Below are 22,493 nucleotides of genomic sequence, written 5' to 3'. Positions count from 1 at the left end.
TTCTCTTCTTTAAATAAATCCTTTCGTATCATTTTTAAGTTGGATTCCACATATGAGGGCTCTTGTATATTTGTCTTTCTCTGTCTGAGTTATTGCGCTTAGTAGGATCATCTCTAGATCCATCCACGTTGCTGCAGACGGCATTCTTTCGTTCGTTCTTATGGCCGAGCAGCATTCCATGGTACATATGTACCAAATCTTTTCTTTAAATCCATTCTTCTGTTGAAGGACTTCCTCATGGCCTTTTAATCGGACACTCACGGGGCATCTCTTGAGCTGTTGTCCTCCTGAATCTTTAGCCTGTGTATTGTTCTATGTATTTTCCATATAGCTGTATCTTTCCCCTCTCCTAGTTTGCAGTCTTCCCAACGCCAGGAACCACAGAAGATGCTTATCTGTGTCTTCTACTGGGTTCTCAGGCCGCACACAGCAATTCAGCAGTTCATACTTCAGAGCAGAGCTATTAGTACCATTGTCTTGTATGGATGATTTTTCTCTGCTACCCTCATCCTCGAAACACTCACAGAACTCAAGGTTGATGTGAATATTGACAAATGATTTTCTTTTGGAAGTGCTGATTTGGCCTTTAGGTATCTGATTTCAGAAGTCCTGGAAATGTGTCTCTGATGGCCAAGAACTAACCAGCTCAGTGATTACAGACATGATAACACTTGTTTTAGTGATAAATGATTCACTGCCCATTTCTCTTTCTTTTTCTAATACTTAACCTTTATTGGGGGCTTCAAGGTGTGGGGGTGTCGCTAAGAAAGGCCGTGTTGAAAAGTAGCTAGGGAATGGCTATCAAGAGTGATTTTAGAGTAGAAATGAGGTCTTCATGAAGTCATAACATTTTGGAGATGGCAAGAGAATGAAAACATCTATAACATTTTATTTCTTTAAAAAAGATATGAAGCCAAGGTTCCAGAGAAGGACTGTCTAGTCTGCCTTCATCATTATCCAGATGAGAAATGTCTAAGTGAGAGACAAATCTCAGAATTCACCCATGGTGGCTGGCGCTTTCTGCAGATGAAGTCGGATAGAGAGAAATGTAGATTGGCCTGATGACTTATAGCTTATTTCCTCACCTTTTTATTTAAATAATCATAAAAGGACTGATATAAATACTGCATGAAAAGATATTTGAAAGAGAAGCCAGCTGGAATTCACAAGAGGATTAAATAGAGAGATAATGGTCTCTATTCAATTATGAAGAGTACTATGACGAGCCCTATGTGACATATTCTGTGTAGCATCTGCCCTGTTGCCTTGGTAGGAAAGAGAAAATAGCACCGGGAAGGCAAAGGCAGTTGCCAACGTGCTTTTCAGTGGTAACCACTAAGTACCCTGTTGAAAGGAGCTTAAGAGCATCTTAAAGGACAGAGCCTGCCTTCCTGTTGTCAAGTTGTGAAAAACAGCAACCTTCAGGGGCTAGTTGGTGGGCTGGGTGTTAGTTTAATTGGGTTTGATTGCCTTGAAACGTTTTGGCTCCAGGAAGAGAGAGGGGAAACCTTTTCGGTCAGCATTTGGCTGTCAGGGCCTGAATGGAAGGGGTGAGAAGTTGGTTCCACTGCAGAGGATCCCCAAGGGCTGCACTGCCTCGGGCTGAGCACGCAGGGCAGCCGGGGAGGCTTAGCACCTGTGGCCTGGACCTCCCTTCGCCTGGTTTGGAAGTGGGTGTCCCCGAAGTCACAGTGATGATTCCAGAGAACTCAACTGGGGAGCCTGGGATTAAAGTCAACCTTAGTCTGTGCATTGCCCTAACCCTCTGGGAAGGACAGTGTCAATCACCTCTTATTAAACCTTTAATATAATGAAACGGAAACAGACTTACAGACACATAGAGCAAGATAGTGGTTAGCAGTGCAGGTAGGGGCTTAGGAGATACAAACTCCTATGTATAAAATAAATACAAGGATATATTGTACAGCACAGGGAAATAGAGCTAATATTTCATAATGACTCTAAATGGAGAATAATCTATGAAAATGTTGACTCAGTATGCTGTATATCTGAAACTAATATAATTACTCAACTACACTCAACGAAAAAATAAAACAAAAAAACTTTGGGGGCCTGGGTTCATAGAAACAGTGGTCTAACATTCTGCATTAAACATGCCTTAGGGCAGTGGCTAGGGTCTTTTCTGATTATAGAGAATGGCGACATTCATAGACAGGTCCTAGTTGCACTCAGATTTCCAGGATTGAACAATTCTTTCTGGAAAATTCTGAATTTCGTGTTTCTCACAAACCCTAAACACACCTTCGGCTCATTGAATCAAGCAAAACTCAGAGCAACTGCCTCTACTCTGCTCCGCATACCAGCCAGAGCATCGTATCACTGTTCGGTGACTTTGGGTAAATTACTTAATGTCTTCATGCCTTAGCTTTGTCTTCTGTGCAATGGGGACAATGATGGAAGCTACCTCATGGAGTGGTTGTTAAGGATAAAAGATGTTAAGACAAGTAAAATGCTTAGAATAGTGCCTGGCTTGTAAACTTCAGCTATCATTATTTTTGAATCATGTCTTTCTCCTACCTTTCATCATCCCCATATCGAATTGTCATGATGGTGAAGTATCACGGCCATGGAGCATGGAAGGGGTCACCCAGCATCATCTTCCCAAGCCCCAGTTCCTAGTGGATGTCTCTGCCAAGCTGGGAAAGCCTTGCTACCCAGGCTGGACAAACTCGGGGGCAAAGGCCACTCTGGAATCCTTCAGGCAAGTCTCCATGTAGCTAACAATGGGCCACCCTCTCCTGGCTCTGTCTCTTTAGGGAGAACTGTTCACATAAAGCCCAGCCATGCAGGGCTGTCAAGGCTGACGCTTGACCGTCCTTCAGAAACTCTGGTACGACGGGTTTCATTACTGATAGACAAGCCTGTTGCACTACTTGAAAGAAAACAAGGGTTTCCGTGTTAGCATGTGCACCTGAGAAGTGAGTGCGGTTGTACAGTTTCTCCAGCGTGTCCACCTCTCCTCCTCACCCCCCCAGGTTGCAGGGCAGATTCCTGTGATGTGAGGAAGCACTGGGGATAGTTTAGTTAATGGGACCATCCGACAGGATATCACATTGCATCGCACGTGTGTTTTCAGAAACGTGCAGTTTCCACCCCAGGTCTGGGCTCTGCACTCAGCAGTCAGACAACATGATCTGAATGTAGCTAGCACCTCACACCATGGAGAAAGTGAAGTGTGATGTTCTGATGGGGGCCAGTTCACTTGCCGATGGGGGATGCTCTTGGAATGATACCGACGCCTCTCATGGCATCTCACGCCCCCTCCCAGCCTCCACAGAGAGATGTGAACTGTTGCAGACCTGAGGAGCTGGAGTTGCTCTGTGGGGCCCGGACTGGCAATTTAGAGCTGATGGAGATTGTGGGGGAAGGGCTGGGAGCCACAGGCTGGGGTGAGGGGCCCTTGTCTGCAATGCAGCCCCCCTAAGGACCGTAACCTCCCCACTCAGAAAACCACAGTGGTCCCTAGGCTGTATCCACAGGCACCATTGTGGCTTACAGGGAAATGAACAATTGGGTCAAATAGCCCTGGACATCTGATTATTTTTTCACTGATGTGACATTTACAAATCTGAACTGATCAATTCAGATTCCAATTTGGCTAACGTTCCTGGAGCCTCTGGTGTGTAGGCAGAATCATGCTAACACTCACGTCTTGTTTTGACCCGGCCTGGCCAAAGCTCCCGTTTGGTTGAGACACGTACTGAGAGCTGCTTCCATGCTGGGCACAGGGGCTCTGAGATGCACAGGAGAAGATGCCTCATTGCTTCTTTACTGCCCTGTCCGGTGGCCCCAGGGCTGCTCAGCAGAAGCACTTGCTTGTTCTCAAGGCAGTTCATCCTTTAGGAGTTCCGGGTCTATGTCTTACCCCAAAAGAGAAATGGATAGTGACGCTGAAACTTGTTATTGAACATCAAACATTCTGTTCTCTTTGTTTGGCTATTTGATGAGAAACTGATGTTGGCTTCTCACTATTGGGGAAATAATCTCGTTCCCTGCAGACACGCCCCTCGAGCCCCCTCCCCACCTTCTCTCCAGCACAGGGCAGGATTTCCAGGGTGGGGACTGGGCACAGAGACCCCTTCAAGGGTCAGGGTGTTTTTTTTTTTGCTTCCTCCTGTTGGCAAGCTTGGCTGTGGGCTCACAGGACTAAGGGGCAGGGGGAGAGGGGGTTTCCAGTTCTGATCTGAAAACCAGAAGAGAGGGAGGTGACTGATACCTATAAAGGCAGGCTGATTTTTCACACTGAGAGGGGGTATATTTTTAAAATCTCAATACTGAAACACAGACCCAGCAGGCAACTCAAGGCTTCATGGTGAGTGGGCAGCTTCCACAAGGTCAGGTCCCAGAGGGGCCTGTGATGGACAGTTGGTCTCTAGTTCCAGCACGGACGGGAACCCCTGTGTGTAGGTGAAGGGAAAATCCTAGGTTCAGCTGCGCACTCCCCGCCTCCCCGCTGCGAGCTCGGGTTTAAGGCTGGCCCTCCCTGGAATCCATGTAGCACCTTCTCGTAGGTTTAAAAATAGACTCCAGGCCTGCCAACCCTCTTAAAAGGAACATGATGAGCGGAGTGCCAGCATCGTAGGACCTGACACCCGGCTCTCATCAGCTCCCTAAATAGACCCCGGGCTCTGGGTCCCGCGGCCACTGAACTGACTGCTGGGAACTCCCCACACCAAGTTCAACAGGAGAGCAAGCCGGGCTCTCTTTCCCTCGCCTCTCTCGCTTTCCTCACTTTTGCAGGTCTGAATTTCTCGGTCCACTGGATTTCTCGGTTCATTCAACATGACAGTTGTACCATCTGTTCTGTGAAGTCCCTTCCTAATTAACTGGAGAGGGGGCCAGGGCAGGAGGGTGCAATGCTGTCCACAAGAGGGAAGACATCTCCCCCCCACAGCAGCAACAATGCTCTAGACAGTTCGCAGAGTCCCGGGGTGGCTGACCGCTGCCCCAGGTGCAGATAAGCCAGCCTGCCTTTCTCAGTAAAGGGCGGAGCCCTGGCGCCCACCCTTATCGGCCTTGGACAGAGACTCGGGGCCGGGGCACCTCCCTGCGTGGGTGCGGGGCCCAGCAGATAGAAGAATAGTCGGGGGCAAAGCCAGCCTTGCCGGCAGGGGAGGAGCTGTGGCTCGGAGCAGGGCTCAGGAGCAGGGCTTCAGCTGTACGCATACCCTGAGACCTGGTCCTCCGCTGCAGGGAAAGTGGAAATGGAAAATAATGCAGCGAAAGAAAGCCCAGGAGGTGCAGCTGCTACAGCATCACAGCAGCGTGCTTGGGGTGCTGGGATCCTGTTCCCAGCCATGGCGGTTCTGACCTTGCAGAAGCAGTGACCGGGCCCTAATTTTCCAGCGTAGAAGCCAAATCAGTCATACCCCCTGTCTCAGGGTGGGAGGGGAGGAGGTCACCTTTGACCAAGGCTTTCATGAAGGAAGCTAGAGGGAAGGAAGGAAAAGAGCATCCTTGCCATTCATTGAGGACCTACTTCGTGCCCGGGGTGGTGCTGGGCATTTTTACGTTATTCGCACAATACCTGGGGCAGGGGACAGGGGAAGGTTATTTTCATTTCACCGATGAGGATGCAAATGCTCAGAAAAGTTATTTCCTTTTATCAAAAGTACATGAGCCTGCTAACTTAGAGTATTTTAAAGCTGCCCAGAAAAGCAGATGGTGATCGTGACATTGCCATTCCACGAGGACCGAGCTTAACTTGATTACAGAGGAGGATTAAAACTGGAGGGACAGGAGCCCCATGAGTCCTCCAGTTCCCTGCAGGGGGAGAGGCGTGGTCACTGCTCCAGGTGTGAGTTGCCAGGAGGGCCATCTCTGGAATCCCAGCTCTGCCCTGAGTCTCAGCTTTGACATCTCTGAAAAGAGGAACCAGCTTGGGTCACAGCTGGCTCCTGTCAGAAGCCGCCTCTTCCTGTTTCCCCCGAAAGGCTTCTGGGGAGGCAGTCATCCAAGGACCCCAAGCACCCGAGATCCTTTGCTTCAGGCTTCTGAGCAAAAGGAAGCATTCTCCCAGTTTGTGGAAGGAGCTAAGGTTCACAGGGGATTCCGTGGCAGGGCGCCTGGGAGCCGTGTCCCTTTCTTCTCTCTGTGCCATCTCTGCCTGGCGTAGGTGATGCGGCCCGGAGCACAGAACTCCACAACTCCTTCAGCACCTCATTAGGCTCATCTGCAAGGAACTGCAGACAGTTGGTAAAATATTCAGCACGACTGGGAAAAAACTGCACACGCCGTGAACCCAGAAGATGGAACAAGTGGTCCTTACCAAGCAGCCCTCATGTTTTCCTTAGCCCATCAATTCCTTTCTGCTCCTTTGCGTTGGCTGTTTGCTTTGATTTCAGTGACTTTCCTGGCAGATCTCCCAGGCACATTAAATACCTGTAATAAAACTGAATATGTAAACGCACTACCATGTATAAAACAGACAGATAGTGGGAAATTGCTATATAGCACAGGGGGCCCAACTCAGTGCTCTGTGATGACCTAGAGGGGTGGGATGGGGTGGGGTGGGGGGAGGTCCAAGAGGGAGGGGAGAGATATATAAAACATATAGCTGATACACTTTGTTGTAGAGTGGAAACTAACAACACTGTAAAGCAATCATACTCCAATTTTTTTTTTTTTTAAGACACATTGAGAAGAGCAGCCTTCAGGCATGAAAATATATAGGAAATGGACGAGCAGCAGTATGATTCCTTGTTGTCTAAGGATGTGGGAGTAATGGAAGGTTGAAGAGGGACAGTCCATTAAGAGGGAAAAATAAGGGCTTATGTTTCTGAATCCTTAGAGCCCAAAGAGACCCTTAAAAGTCATGAAGTTTATCCTGCATTTCTATGTGCTGTATCAAATGATGAGTTTTATGTTTCTCTGCTGCTCCAAAGCCCCTGCCCCCCAGCAAGGATTCAGCTCTTTCTGAATAATGAATTCTATTATGCCACATCCCTTAGCACTGGAGGAAAATTCTTCTGTCTGATCTAACCTTCCTCACATCAATTTAACCCCATGACTGACAGTTTCCTTATGACCCATGGAAATATTCATACATCGGTCAGCAAGCATTTATTTGGCACAACCACCCAGCTCTGTGTGGAGTGAGGGAGAGGGGCTGGGCATACAGGGCACGTTTACCAAGCTGTCTCTACCTGTGGGAAGCTTATAGCTGAGTCATGGCGCCCGCAGCAGCTGGGGAAAGGGCGCCGTATAATTCGTCCCACTCTGGGATCTGGGTTCTAGTGCTGGAGGGGGTTGCATACATCTTAAGAGCCATCTTCTCGAGCCTTCTGTCTTTTTTTATTTTTTGGCCGTGTGGCATGTGGGATCTCAGTTCCACGGCTGGAGATGGAACCAGTGCCCCCAGCATTGGAAGCACAGAGTCTTAGCCACTGGACCACCAGGGAAGCCTCGTGCCTTCTCTTCTTTAGTGTCAGCCACCGCAGGTCCTTTATTGAGTAATGTGCCTGGAGCTGTTTCCTTCTCCTCTTGGGCTTTGTCTGACTCTGCATATCTAAGTTGCAAAAACCTCAACCCTTCCGAGGTCACAACCAACCTCAAAAATTCTTGGAAGTCCTGAGTCCTCAAAGTCCTCTGATAATATCTTGGGCCCTTTCCCATTCTCAGCAGAACCATGGGTTGTATTCCGTTTCTGGTTCCACTCTCTTTTTTGTTTGTGATTGCATTGAATATATACCCCATAGCTTTATGCTGTAAAGAACCCTGGGTTTCGGAGTTAGATTCCCTGGGCATCAGAATTGGTTTGGGAGTTTTTTGCTATTTAACTTTGAATATTTCACTTGAAGGATCTCAGTTTTTGTGCTCTGGGGAGGAATTGGGTGGTTGGCAATGACACATATACACTATTGATACTAGGTATACAATAAATAACTAATGAAAACATACTGTTGCACACAGGGAACTCTACTAAATGCTCTGTGGTGAGCTGAATGGGAAGGAAATTCGAAAGGGAGGAAATATACCTATATGTATGGCTGATTCATATTGCTGTACAGCAGAAATTAACACAACATCATAAAACAACTCTACTCCAATAAAAATAATTTTTAAAAATAGATGTGCTGTTTAGAAAAAAGCTCTGTAATAAGACGACAAACAACCCAGTTAAAAAAATGGGCAAAACATTTGAACAGACACATCACTGAAGACAATATGTGGATGGCAAGAAAGCCCCTGAAAAATGTCTAGCGTCATTAGTTATTGCTGCTGCTGCTGCCGCCAAGTCACTTCAGTCATGTCTGACTCTGTGCGACCCCATAGACGGCAGCCCACCAGGCTCCCCTGTCCCTGGGATTCTCCAGGCAAGAACACTGGAGTGGGTTGCCATTTCCTTCTCCAATCCATGAAAGTGAAAAGTGAAAGTGAAGTCCCTCAGTCGTGTCCGACTCTTAGCGACCCCATGGACTGCAGCCCACCAGGCTCCTCTGTCCATGGGATTTTCCAGGCAAGAGTACTGGAATGGGGTGCCATTGCCTTCTCCAACAATGAAATACTACTACACATCAATTAGAATGTCTAACTTGGGACTGACCATACCAAGTTGGGGCTTCCATGTCCTAGCTATTGTAAATAGTGCTGCAATCAACATTGGGGTGGGCTTCCCTGGTGGTTCAGATGGTAAAGAATCCTCCTGCCCATGCAGGAGACTTGGGTTTGATACCTGGGTCGGGAAGATCCCCTGGAGAAGGGAACAGCAACCCACTTCAGTATTCTTGCCTGGGAAAACCCCATGGACACAGGACCCTGGCAGGCTACAGTCCACGGGGTCACATATTGGACATGACTGAGCGACTAACTAATACCAAGTATTAGCAAGGATACGGACCAGTGGGAGGGGCTACAAACAGGCAGGAGGAAACTGTTGGAGGTGATCTTGGAGGTTCCTTCTCATGACTGTAGTGATGGTTTTATAAGGCTATGTATGTATAAAAGCTTACCAAGTACATTTAAAATATGTAGTTTATAATGTGTCAATTATACTTCAATACAGCTGTTCAAAATGCTCTGTTTTTCAGTTCATTGTGTGAGTCAATTGTATTCGTGATTTTGAAACAATTATAAGTACTGTTCTTCTTCCATTTGAGTAGGGCATTTCTCTCTCTCTAAATGTTACTGTTGGAACAGTGCTTTGGAATCCCTTGAGATATTGCGCTGGGCTATGATCGGGGCTGTTCCAGTAACCATCATTTATTAATTGAAGTTCGCTGTGTAGAGGCTTTTAGCAAATCTGAGAGGCAGTTTTAAGGGGCACCGGAGCAAAAGACCTGTGAGAGAATGCGTGTTTTTAAAATGTGTGCATTTTTGTGCCTGAAGGAGGGCCTGTGGTGAATCCCCCTCACCCAGGCACCTGTCTTTGGTACAGGGAGGTGATGTTTTCCACCTTGCAGAGGTTGCCTGTCCTCTGGTGGTGATAAGGTTCTTGCAGGCCTGCAGAATTCTGATGCCCTGTCTTCAAATACCAGTGTTGTCACTCACACACGAATTCATTGCATTATACACGGCAAGTCACTCTTTTCTGGGATCTTCCTATCCCTCTCTCTTGATCCCTATTTATCCCTTTTATTGGGGACCTTCCCCTAATTGTCGAATAGCTTTGAAGAGGACCTTACTTGTTTTTTTTTCAATTGAAATATAGTTGATTTACAATATTAGTGTTCAGTTTCAAGTGTACAACATAGTGATTCAGAATGTTTACAGATTGTACTCCATTTAAAGTTATTATAAAATATTGGCTATAGTCCCTGCACTGCACATTACACCCTTATATCTTGTTTATATAACACCTAGTGGATTATATCTCTTAATTTTCTCCCCTCTCCCCTATCTTCCCCCTCACCGACCTCTCTCCGCACTAGTTTTCTGTATCTGTGAAGCTATTTCTCTTTTTTTTATATTCATTTGTTTGTTTTACTGTTTAGATTCCACATATAAGTGAAAATGTATGGCTATTTGTCTTTCTCTGTCTGACTTAATTTCACTAAGTGTAACACCTTCCAGGTCAATCCACACAGTTGCCAATGGCAAACTTTCATTCTTTTAATGGCTGAGTAATATTCCATTACCAGCTTCCTTAGTTGCTCAGTCATCAAGCATCCACTTGCCAGCGCAGGGGATGCGGGTTCAATCCCTGGATTGGGAAGATCCCCAGGAAAGGGGAATGACAACCCATTCCAGTATTCTTGCCTGGGAAATCCCTTAGACAGAAGAGGCTGCCAGGCTACAGTCCACGGGGTCATAATAAGTCAGACATGACTTAGTGAGCACATAACTCTTGCCTGGAGAATCTCATGGAAGGAGGAGCCTGGTAGGCTGCAGTCCACGGGGTCGCTAGAAGTCGGACATGACTTAGTGACGTCACTTTCACTTTTCACTTTCATGGATTGGAGAACAAAATGGCAGCCCACTCCAGTGTTCTTGCCTGGAGAATCCCAGGGACAGGGGAGCCCGGTGGGCTGCCATCTATGGGGTCACACAGAATCGGACACGACTGAAGCGACTTAGCAGCAGCAGCAGCAGCAGCTACAATATTCCATTGTATATACCACATCTTCTTTACCCATTCCTCCGTTGATGGACACATAGGTTGCTTTCATGTCTTAAAAGAAAGTGAAGTCACTCAGTCGTGTCCGACTCTGTGACTGTATGGACTGTAGCCCGTCAGGCTCCTCCATCCTTGGGATTTTCCAGGCAAGAATACTGGAGTGGGTTGGCTGTCTTGGCTGTCGTAAATAGTGCCACTATGAATGCATTTTTTCGAATTAGCGGTTCTATTTTCTTGGGCTAAATACCCAGGAGTGGGATTGCTGGATCATATGATAGTTCTATTTTTAGTTTTTTGAAGAACCTCCAGACCGTTTTCCACAGTGGCTGCACCAATTTGCAAGAGCACCTTACCTTGGAAAACAGTCAGTTTTTCTAACCTCAGAGCATCTCGCGTGGTGTCCCCTCCTGGCACTGTCCGCACTTGCATTGGGGATCTTGCCAGTGCTGCTAACAGAAGGGCTTTGGGTTGGCTGGACCCTCTGTTTGCTAGTAGTAACCTCGGACCTGACCTTAACCTCTCTGGGCGCAGCTTGTCTACCCATACAACTCCAATAGCATCTTCTGGCTCAAGAGGTGGCGGCGAGGGTTAAATGAGGTAATGGCCATATGTCCTTCACCTCACAGTTAGTTAACGGGGGTTGATGCCTCCCAAACACGCGGCCCTCCCTCCTGTGCCCCTGCTTCGGGGCGGGAGGGGTGGGGGAAGATCCTATGCTATCTGGACTGCTCTTTGCAGAAAGCGTGAAGCTGGGCTCACGATACAAAACACTCATGTTGGAGCAAGCCGTGTCGCCAGCGGCCGTGACAGCTCCCAGGGTGCTTCTGCGGGCATCGCTCAGAGTAATTCCTGGTGTCACCCCCATCTCCCCGACATGCCTTTGACATCGCCCCCCGTCCCCGCCCCGGAATGACCTCGGGAGAAGGGGAGGATGGTCCGGGAGCAGAATCTGGGCACTTTCTCCGGCCCTAGGTGACAATGCCCTAAACCCAGCGTCAGCCTGGAAGGATGAAGGAAGACGTAGTAACAGAGTCTGGCCTCGCGGCTTCCCTCCGCCGCTGCGCGCTCTCGGCTGGAGCTGAAATCTCGGGACACACGCGGGGCGAGAGCTGGAAACGCGCAAGGCGGCGATGGGCATAAATAGACTCTGCTGAGCTCACCCTGGCCGGCCCCGCCAGCCCCGCGGCCCATTCACCCGGGCGGCCGGGGAGGCAGGAGGCAGGGCGGCAACGCCATGCAGCTGGGAGCGCCTCACCTCCGTTGGACGTGGGTGCCGCCCCTCCAGCCGCCGCAGGACGCTGACCCCCGCCGGCCGCCCGCCCCGGCCGCTCTGCCAGCGCGCCCGCCGCAGCCTCCCCGCGCCCGCGCCGCGGGGCTCGGCCGCAGGCGCCTCGTCTCCGGAGCCCGCTTCGCGTGAACTTGCCCAGCAGACGCGAGGATGGGGGACAGAGTGAAGAGACCCCTCTAGGGGCTGGCGGGCGGGCCGGGGCCGGGGGCCCGGGGGCCCGGGGGCTGGAGCCCCGCCGGGCCCCGCCGAGCGGCCGGCGCCGGTATTTTTAGCCCGATGCCAGGGAACTTGCTGGCGCTCCGCGCGCCGCCGAGCAGATAACGGGGGAGGGGAGCCGCGCGCGGGCTCGGGTTTCCGCGCGGGCGCCGGACGATGGCAGCGCGACAGGGCAGGTCGGGTCCGGACGCCGCGGTGAGTGCCTGGCCGCCGCGCCCGCGCGGGGTCCCCGCCGCCGCCGCGCCCCCAGCCGCGGGCTCACCGGGCGCCAACTTTCGGGGCGCGGGCGGGGCCGCGCGCCGGCCGCCCTTCTGCTGCCTCACGCCCGCGGGCGCCGAGGCTTCCAGCCGGAGCCGGAGGAAAATTCCTCTGACCGGAGGCCACCGCCGCGGAGGGGCTGGTGCGGGACGCGTGCCCCGCGGGCAGGCGGGCGGGCAAAGCGGGGCGCACGGGCTGGCGCGCGGAGGTGCCCGGAGGAGAATCCCGCCGGGCCGGCTCTGCGGTTGGGCGAGGAGGACGGGGTGGGCACCCGGCCGCCCCTCGCGGGAACCCCCTCGGACCCGCTGGGATGCCCCGGGCTTGGCCTTGGCTGGAGAAGGGCCGCCTCTCTAGCCTGCGGCGCGCCTGACCCTTAGACCTCAGGAACGCGAGGGACCGGACGTCCAGAAGCAGCGGGAAATGAATGGGGGGAGAGGGAGCTGGCCGCCTGTCCTTTGTCATCCTCATCCTCCCCCCGGAGAGCTATGTGCTGTCCCCATTTTAGCAGTGGGAACGTTGAGGTTGGGAACTTGTCCGAGGCACAGCATCAGGTGGCAGAGTGGGGCTCCCCGCCGGCGCTGCCCACCGTCAGGGTCTGCGGGTGGCTCTTCTCCCTTCCGGCATCGCCCAGCCTCCGAGCCCGCTGCCGGAGGAGCGCAGAAAGGGGACGGCTGGTTTCCCCCAGGCCTCGCACCGGGGTGGATGGCTTCAAAAAGGACCCTAGGGTTTCCAGCTTCCGCGCCTCGTTTCGTCAGTGACACCTTTAACAGTTCAACTTTCCAGAGAGAAAAAGGAAAGGGACCCAATGAAAACGCACCCTGGGGCCGCAGGGGTTCACGGCTGCTTCTCTGTGGTCGGTGGGCTTGAGGCAGGAGCCAGGCAGGTGTGCGCCCGCGGGCGCTGCGCCTTCCTTTTGGAGGCCCCACCTGGACGGCCAGGAGCGCTGAGTCCCAAGGGCGCTCGGAACTGGAGGGCTAGCCAGACGCGCAGGCCCTGCTCTGCTTGGCCTCCTGGTAGAGCCGCAGCCCCCTAGGACAGGGTCCAGAGCCCGGACCGGGAGATCCAACCTGACTCTGGCCAACTAACTGCCTTTTGCCCAGACAGCACCCTTTGGGAAGGAGATCGCGTCTTACCGCTGTGTACAGAAACTGATAAGATCTCAGTTTCTAGTCATCGTTTTAGATGAGAATTTTGCACTGAAAGACCTTGAAAAAGTCATGATTCGTCCTGGGAACGCTCAGGTCCTCTCAAGCTCCACACAAGGCCTGCGGAGACCGTGGGTTCTCCCTGCCGCCTGGTCTAAACCTCAGCTTCGCTCTGGTGTTGGGCTCTGGTCTTGGGGAGCCTCTCCCACCCCTAGATGCAATCTCCCCCCCAACTCCCCCCACCCCCACCTCCGGACACCAGGCTTGCTGACATTTGGCAGCTGGTTTCTGGCTCTCCCTCCTGGAGACACTGGAGCCCCCTGGGCTACTATCTATTGCTATATTCGTATGGCCCCACTCAGGAAGTGCAAGTTTAATAATAGTCTGGGTGTCTCAGGTAACCAAGGGCTTACCTCCCTTTTCCGAAGAGCAGTCCTGATGGGAACTTGACTCCCAGGAGGAATCCTGGTCCCTTTCTTCCCTTCCACTTCCTTCCTCCAGAGGGGAGGGCTGAAGTGGGCACAGTCTCTGAGCGTGGGCAGAAGGCTTCCCACATCCAGCCAGAGCTGAGCTGGAGAGGAATCTCTGGGCAGTGAGGAAGCACTGCTGAAAGTTACGTCCTGACCCGGCCAGGATTCGCTGTATGACCTCGGACAAAGTGCTTAACCTCTCCGTGCCTCGTTTAGCTCCTCCGAGCCCGCTGCCGGAGGAGCACAGAAAGGGGACGGCTGGTTTCCCCCAGGCCTCGCACCGGGGTGGATAGCTTCAAAAAGGACCCTGGGGAAACAAGAAGTACCTGCCTCCAGAAACTACTGGGGGTAGCCAATGAATCTGTTGGTGGAGAGGGCTTAACACAGAGGAAGGGCTTCATGAAGGTAACTCCTGTTGTGATGGAAGGAAGTTCAGGGACATCATGTGAGTTGACCTGTAGGGATGGGGGTGGGGACACCATGAGATGTGTGTGTCCCCTCCTGCCCTCAGTGCTGGTGGTTCTCTCATGGGAAAAATTAGATTTCAATAAAGCTCAAGATGAGGACGGAGCAGAGGTACGCGCAGGAAGCCTTGGTGGGGTGATCAGGGGGGACAGCTCTTGGGGGTGATGCAGAGGTTAGGGGCATCATGGATTGACTTTTCTGGATGCAGAGAACAGCCTTCTTTAGCCCCTCTGGTCTCTCCACTCAGAGGCTGCCCTGCAGGGACAAGCGCTCAGGAAGGGCCAGGGACTCTGCTCCGGTCTGTCCGACCACTGAGGCAGTCTGGTGCATATTTGCCCCTGTTGTTTTTCTGGTTGGTGTTTACTCATGTGAACAGTCTAAAATGGAGCCTATTGGAGTCTTTTGACTTTCCACCCTATTGGATTATAGACTGTTCCTAGATGCACCAGGAAGCGGTTCCCAGGACATGTCACTGAGTTGGAGGTAACTGAATTAGCGGCTCAGCAGAATGAGCTGGCAAGAGGTGGTCTCATACTCCAAAGTGGGTCATTTGCTGTGCAACTGAGATAGTCCCTGGCACCCAGGAGGTGCCCACTGCATGCCTGTTGAATGGGTCACTTTCTAACTCTGTCACGTTGCGCTTCAAATCTTGAGGGCAGGGACCCACATGCAGAATTTTTACTCTTTCCGTCTTTGCCCTGGCAGGATCCTGGACTTGCAACAGGACCTCAGGAAATACTTGTAGGGTTAACTGAGGGGGTACCCAGTGGAATGACACCATTATTACCTGCAATCCACCTGTAAGATACCCCCAGGATCCTGCTTAGGTCCTGACTACCCTGTGCCCAGAGAAGACCAGAGAGGAAATGAAAAAGACTTAGCAATTGAACCTCACCTCTGATTATCTAGGTGACCTTAGCCAGTCACTTCCTTTTTGCCATCAGTTTTATCATCAGAGAAGGGAAGGACTGGGACTAGATGATTCCTTTCTAGGGACCTGTCGTGACCTCTACGCAGTGGCCAGGGTCAGAGCAGAGACCTGCCGGGTCCCTTTCTCTGCTGTGGGTTCACTGCTTAATTAGAAAAGGCATGGGCCCCTCCTCGCCGCTACATCTGTCAGGGCTTTCTGGTCACCCTCAGGTTTGAAATTGCAGAGAATGCACCTCGGGATGAAAGGCAGTAGGAAGGTGTCGGCTTGGTTCAGGGAGTCGTGGTGGCCTGAATCCCCGAGTATTAACTAACACAGAACCTGAGCAAACTCTTCACCTCCCCCCAACTTCTAAAATGGACGTCATCATTACACCAACCTCAACAATCCAGTTTGTGATCAGGATTAAAAGATAGAATGTTGGTCATATATTGAATTGGCCAAAATGTTCATTCGGATTTTTCCTTAACAGCTTGCAGAAAAACTCAAACTTTTGGGCCAGCCCAATACTTGCCCAGTCACTGGTATAAATATTATAATGTCACCGTTCAATTATATACACAACAGAAAGTATTCAGCCTTCCTCAGCCTAGTCTAGGTCGGGCTTCCCCTGCCCTCTATCTGCTTGTCTGTCTGTTGTAAATATTCTCCTTTGCTGCCTAGATTCACTGTTTTGAACAGTGACAGTGCCATTAGCTGGCGTTGCATCTGTTTTTATCCACCATGCTTAGTATGCTGCAGAAGATGGTCTGGGCAGGTGGGAGATGTGTTTCTAGTACTCTCATTTTCCGGGAGTAGTATACTGTATTTTTCTAAACAGCTGAGTCCACACAGGCCTTCTGAACCAGCAGGCACAGACATTTTTCCAGGGACTAAACCTTGAGCCTGATTTCTCTGGGAATCCAGCTCATAGGGAACCCACGGATTGGTCCTCATTTCTGAAATACTTCCTCCTTTACAGATGCCTTGCCAAGAAGCCTGGGGACACTAGGTGCCCTGTGTTTTAGGTCAAGGGATGTCTTGGCCTAGCAAACGATTCATGCTTTGAGGGATTCAAAAGAGAGAAGATTTGGTCCCTGACCCAAGAAGCAAATAATTTGCCCATGGGAAACAAGACTTGAATAAAAGAGGAGAGTCTATTGAAAATGCACTTTAAGAAATCAAGCTCTTGTTCCTAGATTTAAAGATGGTAAAGATTGAGTGTCCAAGGTTGGCATCACAGAGGACACAGGGCCTGAGTGGGCTGTGAAGACTGGGTTTAACAAACGAGAGCGCATCAGAGTGTGGGCCTGCTGGGAGACAGGATGGGAATGCCGGGGAGCGGGGTGGGGGAGGACGGGGAGGAACCCGCCCTCTTGCTGTGCTGGGGGTGTGGGATGCATGTATGTCATGAACCGGCAAACTCAGGGCTTGGCTTGGAGCTAATGTCCCAGGACCCTCGCGGGCCTGGAGTCGGGGAGGACTGGCAGGACATCAGGGTTTTAGGAAGAGCAGCGGGGTCGAGTAGAGAAGTATCAGCCAGGAGTCTTGGAGCGGGACTGGAGGGCTGAGATGGCTGGGAGCAGCCCTCGGGGGTAAAGGTCTGTAAGGCTGGAGACTCTTTTTTTGCCTTGGATTAGCTGTTTGATTGGCAAAGGTGTGCAGCCCCACTCTGGTTTAATTGCAGGATGTTGAAGTTGTTGGCTGTAGATTTTGAATCTTCCATGGTCAGGGACCATCATCTGCTCTAACAAACTGTTGCAAACTTGGTGGCTTAAAACCAGGAGAAGCTTCTCTCACAGTCTGGAGGCCAGAGGTCTGAACTCAAGGTGTGGGCAGGGCTGAGCTCCCTCTGGAGGTGCCAGCGGAGATTCTGCGCTTCTAGCTCCTGCTGGCTGCCAGCTTTCTTGGCTTGTGGCCGCATCACTGCTATCTCTGCCTACATCTCGTGTGTGTGTGTGTGTGCGCGTGTCCACGTGCGTGTTTTTCTGTCTTCTATAAGGACACTTATCATTGGATTTTGGGCTGGCTTCCCGGGTGGCACTGGTGGTAAAGAACTTGCTTGCCAATGCAGGAGACCCAAGAAATGTAAGTCAGTCCTTGGGTCAGGAAGATCCCCTGGAGGAGGAAATGGTAACCCACTCCAGTATTCTTGCCTGGGGAATTCCAGGGACAGAGACGCCTGCAAAGAGTAGGACTAGAGGTGGCAAAGAGTAGGACACAAATGAAGTGCCTTAGCACAAAAGCTTACAGGGTATCGAGGGCATGCATCTCAAGACCTACAACACCATTACATCCACAAAGACACTTTCCACAGAGGGCACATGCTGGGGTTCCGGGGGTTGGGGTACAGACCTACCTTGGGCACCACCCGTCAGCCCACGACAGCACGTTCTTGGATGAGGGGAGTGTGAAACAGGGAGACACAGCACCCCCGGATGGATCTTCTGAAGGAGCGGCACAATCCCCCCAAACCTAAACACTCCCCTTCACTCGCAGCCTGTCCTGTGACAGCCCTCACCTGTTACACTCACCCCGAGTGCCCACCACGTGCAAGCTGTGCTCAGTGCTCGCACTGATGTAATCATTATCATCACAGATAATCTGTAATATTTCCATTCAGTTTCACAGCCAGGGTATGGGACAAGCCTTGCCCTCCCCTTACAGATAAGAACGCAGGCATGGAGGTACCTGCAGACCGTAGGACCCCCTAGACTCGGGGGAGCTACTCGGAGCCCCCTGCGCTTGTCTGCCACGCTAGACCTTATGTCTAGCACCTCCTTTTCCACTCTCTCACCCCTTCTCCCTTTCTGACTGTCATTCATCCCTAACACGAGCCAGCATCCCGGGCAGGGCCTGCTTGCGTCTGTAGGGGGCTGACCCTCAGCCTACGGACCCTAAGTGCTTTACTCTCGTTCTGGAAGATTGGCGAGGGGCACCTGCCAAGTCAAGGGGCAGGGCCAGGCTGTCGCTGCGCCTCTTCCCCACTCTGTGACCCTGCACAAGTCACTTGGGCTCTCTGGGCCTCAGTTCCCACATCTGTGAAATGGGGATAGCAGGAGTACTTACCTCCTGGGGATGTCTTTAATGGCTAAATTCATCTCTCTCCCCACCGCCCCCACCGCCCCCCCGTGTAAATGCATATTATAGTCAAGTGCTGATAATGGTTCTCGGCATGTAGTAAGTGCTGTGTGCTATTTATGTGAAAACAAAACCCGCACAACAGCACCAAAGTGCTTGTGTTTGGTTCCCGTGGAGTCCCTCCCTTGTCTCAATGGGTGGGGCCGGGTGATGGGGGCTGGGTGGTGGGGGCCGGGCTCCTGAGTGGGAGGGTGGAGTCCGCGGAGGGCCCAAGGCAGGGAGACGCCAGGCCTGCTGAGACGTCTCCTGGGTGGAACGGAACCCTCTAGAAGGCGGCCCCTCCTGGGTCCCTTATAAATACTTCAGAAGGAAGGCAGGCCGTGCTCTGAAGGCAGCCTCACCCTCAGGCCAAGAGCCGTCCGTCCTGGGGGGCTCCAGACCCGTGCACGACTGGGGACCATGGTGGGCACTTAACGGGAGGGGGTAGTGGCTGCCGCTGGGACCTCGGTTCTGTGCGCAGCCCTGGGCTCAAGCGGCCCGTGAGCCCCTCAGCACACAGACCCACTCACAGCTGCTCTCTGTCCTCACAGGCCGATGCTGCTACCAGCTTTCTGAGGGCAGCCAGATCAGGTAACTTGGACAAAGCTTTGGATCACCTGCGGAATGGGGTAGACATTAACACCTGCAACCAGGTAAGTGAGACGCGGGCGGGTATGTGGTCTCTGAAGAGTGGCTCTTGCCTGGAGCCGTTTCCTGAAGGCTCTGCCTCTATTAACCTTTTTCTCCTGTGGCCTCAAACACCGCCTGGGGCTCCCACCCGCGGAAGGCCCTGCCCTGGGTGTGTGCTGCCCTGAGATGGCCCACGGCCCCACGGCGAAGGGCTAGTGCCCCAACAGCGTGGGCCGCCCCCCATCCGCTCCCCGAGGCCTCTCTCCTCAGAAGTGCCCGCTGGTGCCCGCTGCAGTCTTGGACTTTGTGGCCTTTGAAGCAGGGGAGTGGGGCGGAAAGACTTTGAAGGATGCTGTGTTGCGGCGGCATTCATCTCCTTTGTCCGCCGGCGGCCTTTGTGGGTTTGCCACTGAGAAGGAGGTAGTGCTGGGGATTCCCCGTCGGGTATTGCCCGACTGAGAACCAGGGCGGCTGGAAGGGTTCTCTGGACGTTTCTGGTGCTGAGTGACGGGGCTCTGTGTGGGGAGGAAACTGAAGGTGCGTGGGATGGAGGGGGACAGAGTTGCAGCAGGTGTGGGGCCCGAGGCTGGAGGCACTGCCTGAACCGAGAGGAGCGCGCTCCCTGGGGAACAGAGGACGGGGTGTGGCCAGGGCTGTGGATCCGATGCCTTTGGTTTCCTTTGTCTGTTTTTGCCAGTCAGTTGAGTTGTTCGGCTACATGGCCATTTCCGTTTCTAACTGAGAAGAAATTTACCCCTTCCGGCTTCATAAAAAGCCATCCTAACCATTAAAAAACTGTTTTTGATTGTGCTGAGAAGCACCTCACATAGAATTGACTGTCTTAAGCATTTGTAAGTATACAGTTCAGTGGCCTGAGTTACATCCATAGCCATCACCAATATCCATCCCCAGTTCATTTTTCATCTCGCAAAACTGAACCTCAGCACCCAGCAAACTAACTCCCCAGCCCCTCATGACCAGCACCCTCCTATCTGTCTCTGGGAATCGCATGGCAGTGAACTCACGCAGAGTTTGGCTTTGCGGACTGCCTTATTTCACCGAGCACGGGCTCCCCCGGGTCTGTCCGTGTGGTGCTGGACTGGGTGACTGTCACAAACCAGCTGAGGAAACACCCAGGATGCAGCTTAAGTTTTCCACTGGCGGTCCGGGCCCCTCAGCCTTGCCTCCCTTCCCCCTACTCCACTTAAAGTGCACGGGACCACGTGCCGAGATTCCTTTAGGATCCAGCTGGTCTTTTGTGGTCTAGATCCATACGGGGAAGCGCAGAGAGGATGGGGCGGGGAGTGTGGGATAGAAAACAGAGGTGGGAGGATGATACGGAGCAGCAGCCATCCAGTGGACTCCAGAGGGGAGACACGCGTGTGGATGGACTCGGGGTGCACACTGGATGGGGAGAAGCAAGCCCCTGCTTCTGTCATCCCTCCCCCCAAACATCCCCGACCTGAGGCATTCTGGGCGGTTCCAGACAGCATATTAAAAAGCAGAGACATTACTTTACAAACAAAATCCATCTAGTCAAACCTATGGTTTTTCCAGTAGTCATGTACAAATGTACTTGGACCATAAAGAAGGCTGAGCATCAAAGAGTTAATGCTTTCAAATTGTGGTGTTGGAGAAGACTCTTGAGAGTCCCTTGGACTGCAAGGAGATCCAACCAGTCAATCCTAAAGGAAATCAGTCCTGAATATTCATTGGAAGGACTGATGCTGAAGCTGAAGCTCCACTACTTTGACCACCTGATGCGAAGAACTGACTCATTGGAAAAGACCCTCTTGCTGGGAAAGATTGAAGGCAGGATAAGGGGACGACAGAGGATGAGATGGTTGGTTGGCGTTGCAATCTCAATGGACATGAGTTTGAGTAAGCTCCGGGAGTTGGTGAGGGACAGGGAAGCCTGTAGTCCATGGGGTCGCAAAGAGTTGGACATGACTAAACGACTGAACTGAGTTGATAGGTTCAGTGTGAAAGGTTGCCTTTGGGGAAATGGACACTCTGGCCCCATTTCTTTCTCGGGAAGGGACAAAGGAGCAAAGTCTTGGGGCCACAATAGGGTGCTGGGGTCAGCGGGCTCAGGAGAGGGGCTGTGTGAGCCGTCATGGTGTCCCCGCCCCCTCCAGGTGGGGGTACCTGCACACACACTCCTGGGAGGCCAGGAAGCAAGCTCCCCACTTCCCTCATTCAGGCCCAGAAATGCAGCTGAGCATCCCTCTGCAGGGCAGCTCCCAGTGAGAAGCATCAGTCCCCCAGAGGCCCTCCAAGGGTTAAGATGCCCGCTCTCCAAGGAACCGCTTAGCAGGATCAGGGGCAACTGCATGGTCCTGAGCCCTGAGCCACAGGCAGGTTCTGAGCACACGGGCAGGGCTCTCTCCTGATGGGGCTGCTGCCGGTGAGGCCCCATGCGCCCGGCCTGTCCCTGGGCCGCCACTCCGCAGGGCCCCTCCTCGGTCCATCACGGGCTCAGCCAGCACCCAGGCCACATTTGCACGTTATGGGCGCCGTCCCTGATAGGCTTAGTGCCGGAGGAGACTGCTAACTGCTGCCAGCGAGGAAAGAGGGAGGATGATGGTTAAAGGAAGGGCTCCCCACTGAGCAGATCCCCTCCCGTCGGCTTAGTCCTGCAGCTCCTTCACCCCCCCACCCCCTCCCCGGATCTGGGCTCTGCTGGTCCTCGTCTTTCCCTCTGTGCCTGCTGCAGAGCTGCCCCAGGACCGCCAGTGTCGCCGGGACCCTCCTTCCTGTGTTACAGGGCGATCCGGCTTTTGCTCCGAGTGGAGATACAGGTGGAGAGGATGACAGGGCACTGGGGGCTGGGGCAAGGTGGGTCAGAACCTAAAGCTCAGCTCACCCTGGCGCACCCCTGTGACAGCGCCCTGACTTTGTGATGTGCACAGACCCATCCCCCTTAGGGGAAGAGAGCATCTTCTCTTTAGAGCACATGTTCAAGGTTCTGAGAAGATTGAAAAACACAGGCTCCTGTCCTGGGGTCACTGCTCGAGAATTTGCTTCTGTTGGAACCTTTTGAACTGATGGATTGCAATCACAGTGATAGGGCAAACGCTGATCCTTACATAAGTAACATACTTTCAGAGGATGTTTCGTGGAAAGAACGAGAGTCGTTTGCCATAATCGGAAATAATTACTCTAAGTAGTGTGGAAAGAGGCTTATATAAGAGACATCTGAATATTCAGGGCAGCTTCCTTGGTGCATAGATTTTTGTCTACTGATTTTTATCACCATGATTACGGTTGTAGAAAAGAACAAATCCACACACAGGGACACACAGCCACATGTGTCCATGCCAGTATCTCTACATATATACTCCTTTCATTTATCCAAGTGTTTTTCAAGCTTCAGACCCACGTCGTCCATGTCTTGCCTGGATACCTCCTCAAGTGT

The 22,493-nt window shown here is 52.2% G+C and overlaps 1 protein-coding gene and 1 long non-coding RNA gene across 2 annotated transcripts in view; one reads left to right on the top strand and one right to left on the bottom strand.

Annotated features, from left to right (window-relative positions):
* Nucleotides 1-22,493, top strand: part of ANK1 (ankyrin 1) — a 238,507-nt gene that overhangs the window by 115,416 nt on the left and 100,598 nt on the right. The window contains exon 2 of the mRNA XM_052661555.1: nucleotides 18,997-19,098. Coding sequence (XP_052517515.1) covers nucleotides 18,997-19,098 — 102 coding nt within the window. The remainder of the gene's footprint in view (nucleotides 1-18,996; nucleotides 19,099-22,493) is intronic.
* On the bottom strand, nucleotides 5,609-11,935 carry LOC128068406 (uncharacterized). Its single transcript, XR_008201476.1, has 3 exons — nucleotides 11,832-11,935; nucleotides 6,290-6,402; nucleotides 5,609-6,203 (listed from the first exon to the last, which is right to left on the bottom strand). It is a non-coding gene; the product is annotated as an uncharacterized LOC128068406 (long non-coding RNA).

This window comes from Budorcas taxicolor, chromosome 24 (genome assembly GCF_023091745.1).
Source record: "Budorcas taxicolor isolate Tak-1 chromosome 24, Takin1.1, whole genome shotgun sequence".
Taxonomy (NCBI): domain Eukaryota; kingdom Metazoa; phylum Chordata; class Mammalia; order Artiodactyla; family Bovidae; genus Budorcas; species Budorcas taxicolor.
This window is presented reverse-complemented; position numbering and strand designations above follow the sequence as displayed.